The following is a 5,646-nucleotide window of genomic DNA, read 5'->3' as shown; positions in this document are numbered from 1 at the left end:
TCACATGTGTGAAGCCCCAAATGATCCTAAATTAGGTACTTAAGCCATTTCCTGTATCTGTTGCCCCAGTAATTAAAGAGTACAGGGACTCAGCCTCAGCAAGACTTGTTTATAATTTTATTCTTTGTCATTAATCACTTACACAATATTTAAAAGGACAAGGCATCTGTCCTGACTTAGTAGTAGGTAGGCAGATGAATCAGTTTCCTAATATCAACCCTTCCTTTCATGGACTTTTGCAGTTTGTGGTTACACTGCTGAAAAGTTCTAGCGGTGATTCTCTCTTCTGCCTCTCAGTCCAGATGTGAATCTCCCTGCTGCTAGACTGACAATCCCAAAAGATAACAAATCTAGTCAGATTCTTTCACTAAGCTCTAGTCTGTCTTTCTAAATCTGGCCACTCTCTTACACTGCAAGTGACTGGTAACAGTTTGCCTCTCATTTGGGTATTGAACTCGAGCTGTTCCTGCATTCAGCATCATTGCACTACTGTTCACAATCTGCTGATTCCTTGGAAAGAGCARATCCATAGTAAGAAATTGACTTAACTTAAATGTTATCAAAAAAACCTTCAATCTAAATTAATCTCTTGTTTCTGACTGAGAGGGTTTATATGCCTCCAAAGGATTACAYAGTAGATTTTTCTGCAGAGTGGATAAGCACTGTGTATGCATTGCTGTTTCTATTCAGCAGTGTTTTATTTTTCTAGAAGAAAGTTTTTACTTAAAAATTGTATTTCTGCACAAGGATGGCCTATAGCCAGATCAGAACATTTGCTTCTGTCCAAGTTTTATTTGAAAGTAAAACCAGAAAACCTTTAATGAGAGAAGTTCTAGAATATAAAGCAAGCAAACTTCTGCTGCATTGTTGCCAGAGATCTGTTGGTATGTTAAGTTAACGTAGCATACTCTCATCTTAGAAGCCACAAAAAATAGAGATACAAAAGTGATCTGATATATTGAACATGATTCAGCAAAGCAGGCTATCCTGTGTTAATACTTGAACAATTATATAGAGAACACCCTCTTCCCCAAGCAGATTAAAAATGCTTTATTTTCTATTATAATTGTCATCAAATTCCAAGTTACTTTACAGTAAACATTGAAATACAATTACAGCTATCTTAGAGGTTGTGCATGGTCTCATGTGCAAGAGATACCATGATAGTACTTAAGATGCAAATTTGCTTAGAACGTCAGCTGATCTGGGCCAGTCACRATGGATATCTGGTGTATAAACAGTGATCTGTCCAGGACCTTCCAGGGCCAGGTTGTTGCATGGAAATGCCAGGGTGTGAGGCCAGGGCAAGGTGAATGTGGCGAGGAGCTGTCTGTAGGGGCTTCAGTGCAGTTGAAATAGCTGGACAAGGATAACTGAGTTGTTTCAGTCAGCATCCAATTTACACCTTACAGACTCCAAAGATGCTTCTKATTTAAGCAGTAACGAATTGGCAGTATTTCACTGCTGGAGTGGACAAAAGTGAGTTTGAAGAAGGATAAGCTACTATTGTTCTGATGCACACATAGCATTACTCAAGGTGAAACACTACTAGAAGGTTTGGATTACATTATTTATGAAGTTCTTGACAGCTACATAATGTTTCATGGTATATGAGGCACACTAAGATTGACAGGTGCCCTGAAAAAAAAAATCAGTGCTTCATTCTAAATTCTTGGTAGTTATCACAGTTCCACAGAGGTCTGGGAGATAAACTGACTATCCACATCCATTTGGGGATTTCTCTGAGATAGGAGATAGGATAGTAAGAGGGTACTTGGCACATGTGATAAAAGGAAAAAGGAGGAAGAAGTTGTGACTGGCTTAGAAGGACATGATGAAGAACAAATAGATACACAAAACGTTGCGATGAGATATGCATAGAAGATGCACAGGAGCAGTGATTAACAATAGCAACAGCAAGGTCAAAAAGACTTGGGTCAAAGGAAGGTTATAGCAACTTTAGAGAGCAATCTTGCAGAGCAAAGGATGCCATAAACTGTGAGTCTAAATTCAGGCTGATGTTGTCAGAAAGTCAGAGTAGAAAAATAGAAATTAGAAGCTGGAAGATTTTGTAATAGAAAATGTTTTGAGTGTTTGCTACCAACACTAAACACTGTTCAGTAGCTGGAAGCTGTAGAAATCTGTATGGGTATCCTGACATCAGTACTTCCAGTGGCTCTGGTGGAGACTAGACAAGATTAGTCTAGTCTCTATGTTGACTAAATGGTTAGATTTTACTCTGAAATATAGAGATAAGATTCCTTCTCTAGTACCCTGTAAGCATCTTCAATTGAAACTGAGACTTTTGTACTGTCTTTTGTATCTCTTCAAATGACTTCCTCAGCCTCTGCCATACCATTTCTAAGCAAGCTGACAGTCTAYTCAAAATCTCCTCACTCCTAGTAGCTATTTATGCAGTACTAGGAAGTCTGAAAGTATTACAGAATAAAGCTCTCTCCAATGGTGTTAAGCATATACTTGTGAGTTTCTATTTGCAGCAAAAAACTCTCAAGAATTTACATAATATATTCRCAAGTAGTAAATACATGGACTTTCAGGGAGTATGTGTACAATGAACAGAATCCAAACTTTACAACTAAAACAACAAAAAAGCTTTTTCTTACTAAGATGCTTCTTGTTTGGAGCACATAAAAATGAGTTTGAAGAAAAGCTGAGGACCCACAGAAGAAAATTCTCTGTAATACCAGCCRAAGGAGAACAAAAGTCCTTTGCTTCACTTTTAGGAACATCTTATGCGGATTTAAACAGAATACTGTAATCTGTGTAAACTGGCACAGTTTTTTGAAACTTTTTCTCTCTGTACTATCCTGAGAACCTGCACTGGAGAATCTTTATTTCTTAGCTGAGTTCACAGACTCCTACAAAAGCTCCGTACCAGTTACTTCAGGCTGCGATCCAAAATAGCCTAAGCAGTTTTGTGGTATTGGTTTCTTTCTGTTATACATGCTATAACATATTTTATATGGGACTGTCCAGTCCTAAACTTTTCTTCAACATGTCTATTTCTAAGTATAACTTGAAGGAAAAAAAATACAAACAAAGCAAACCTTTTGCAAGGACATGACTGAGGATCTCAGTCAGAGAATGCTCAAGCTATACACAGGCACTTGAATTCTCTGCTAATCAGCCACTTGCCTCTGAGAGAGAACTTACCTGTGGCAGGTTGTAATTAGTGGTTTTTGATTTTTCTTTAGGTGAGCCAGGAGAAAGAGGAGAAAGAGGATTTCCAGGCAGAGGACCGAAAGGTTACCCTGGACCAAGAGGTCTTCCAGGTAAATATAAATGGGTGAGGATATATTAGACAAGGAAGAGACATGGAGTAAAAACACAATTAGAAATATTTTAAGCTGTTTTGAAAATCTGAAAGGTGTTCATTAAGCAATAAACTTCCAAATAACTGTACTTCATAATTTTTACCTTGTACATAATTATACAGTCACAAAACAAAAGCTCTTTCTTTTACTAAAGAGCTACCACCTTACCCCATTTACCTCTCTGCAGCAAGATCAGAAAAATCGTGTACAAAGGTAATTATTAAAAARCAAGTCACAAAACCCAGACTGTCTCACTGGCAGCCACAACAGTCTTCAGAAACTCTCAATTTATAGCTTAGGACATCAAAATAATTTTTCCTTTACTTTTGTGGTAATTGCAGTGTCACGTATTAGGAGTTCCCAAACAGAGTCTTACTGATAAATGCAGCACAACTGTCCTCTAGTGGTCAGCGAACAAAAATAAACATATATTTCCACTAAGAGTGCTAAGCATGTTTCTGTGTGTGTATATATATATATGTAGACATAAGCTACCAAAGTTTCTTCTCTTTGGAAGAAGGACAACAGTTTCAATTGAGTACACACTGATACCTAGGATGTCTGTGAAACTTGGGGTTCTCTTCATTAGAAATATATCACTAGATGAGGCTTGCCAAATTACTTTATTTCATCCCTTCATTGAGGATTTAAAAGTAAAAAGATACTTTAGTGCTTGGCAAKCCCACTCCATGCATTACTCCCCAACAGATCTGAGTGGAAAGTAAACTCCTGATAATGTTTCTTTCTAAAGCACTAATGTAACTGTAGTATCTATCATCRACTCCTTCATGTGCATCACCAACAAATTTGTTTGCAGTGCTCCAACCAGTTATACTGTATAGCTTTTTATAGCCATAGATCTGCACTAGCGTAACTGGAGAGAATTTGGCCTGAAAYGTCACTGCTGATGGTGTGTAAGAATACAGCTGGGTTCTCTGTTGGAGGAAAAACTGTTCTTCTGAGTGGGCAACTTTCCAGGGAATCCAGTGAGAGTAGTAAAAAGGGAATTTTTGTACCGTTTAAGAACAGGACAGTCAGTAAAGCTACATGTATACTTAAGTCACAGGCTGCCTGTTTCATACTTGCATCCCCCTTTTCAGGTGAACCAGGCAAACCCAGCTACGGCAGGGAAGGCCGTGACGGCGAACGGGGCCGCCCGGGAGTGGCGGGTCAGCCTGGGATTCCTGGTCCTCCTGGCCCCCCCGGCCCTCCGGGGTACTGTGAGCCAGCGTCTTGCCGGATGCAGGCTGGACAGAGAGTCGGTAAAAACATGAAAGGGCCRTGAAAGYGCAACGCCAGTGCCGTGAAGTGTTMGCATCAGTTTACTTCCTGCGCATACGGCTGAGAATAAGTAAGATACGGAGGAGAAACACAAACAAGGAGAAACTTTTCAACCAAGGCTTGAGTAAGGCATTTTTAACACAGTGGTTGTACGTTCTTTCTAAATGTGTACTTAGCAACACAAACTGGAACAAAGGTGCTTACAAAACTACACAGGTGGGGTGCTTTGGCTCTTTTTCCTTGGAGGAAGAAAAAGACATTTGTCTTTTTTGGAAGGGTTGGTGGGTTTTGTTTTTTGTTTTTGTTTTTAATAAAGACATTTTCCATGAATACTTTCCCTCCCCTACTTAATTCCAACTCATGATGTACAGTGAAACAATGTGTCTTTGGGCATCAAATAAAATGGAATAGTTTATATTTATGTGAGTTGTAGCTACTTTTTTGCTTGTAAAGTAAATTCTAGAGCACCCCCTGAACAGATTACCTCACTTCAAGCACATTCATTCCATTGTATATACGTTCTGTACAGGGTATGCTAAGCCTCCCTCAGATCTTCAATTTAGTTGCACAAACGGAATTAGGAGACCATTCTTATGAAAACCTGCCACCTTGGACATCTTTATTGTTGTAAATCTCTGCAAATACATGATCACTGGGTTCTCATGAATAAGCCATGGGGAATAACCTCTTCATTTTCCACTCCAATTGGTCTGGCATTCCTAATTTCACGTGAAACCTATTCCAGGTTGGCTTCTTCTAAGCAAAATAAAAATAAAAGGGTAGAAGCCACTGTCAAAGGAATATTAAGTAAATCCCACAAATACACAAGTTTTACAGCCAAGATTATGTATTTTGAATAACATCTCTGGTTGTAAAAAAAAACCATAAATAAATAATGTGTCTTAACACCCTGTATGTTTTTGTATGTATGGTTCCATTTAACACTAGTGAACAGAACAGCTAGAAGATTGTCTTAGAGAAATCCCTACTTGAGCTTTTTATCTAAACACTATTTTTAGAGAAAAATGTG

At 38.6% G+C, this 5,646-nt stretch overlaps 1 protein-coding gene across 1 annotated transcript in view; it reads left to right on the top strand.

Moving 5' to 3' along the window:
- The window catches only part of COL9A1 (collagen type IX alpha 1 chain), a 66,233-nt gene extending 61,196 nt beyond the window's left edge, over positions 1-5,037 (top strand). The window contains exons 37-38 of the mRNA XM_085316030.1: positions 3,216-3,293; positions 4,436-5,037. Of these exons, the coding sequence (XP_085172156.1) occupies positions 3,216-3,293; positions 4,436-4,620 (263 nt within the window). The 3' untranslated portion in view covers positions 4,621-5,037. The remainder of the gene's footprint in view (positions 1-3,215; positions 3,294-4,435) is intronic.
- The last annotated feature ends 609 nt before the right edge of the window (positions 5,038-5,646 follow it).

Source organism: Rhea americana, unplaced genomic scaffold (assembly GCF_003343005.1).
Source record: "Rhea americana isolate MKP2758 unplaced genomic scaffold, rheAme1 scaffold_45, whole genome shotgun sequence".
Classification (NCBI taxonomy): domain Eukaryota; kingdom Metazoa; phylum Chordata; class Aves; order Rheiformes; family Rheidae; genus Rhea; species Rhea americana.
Note: the sequence above shows the minus strand (reverse complement) of the source record. Positions and strands in the feature narration are given on the sequence as shown.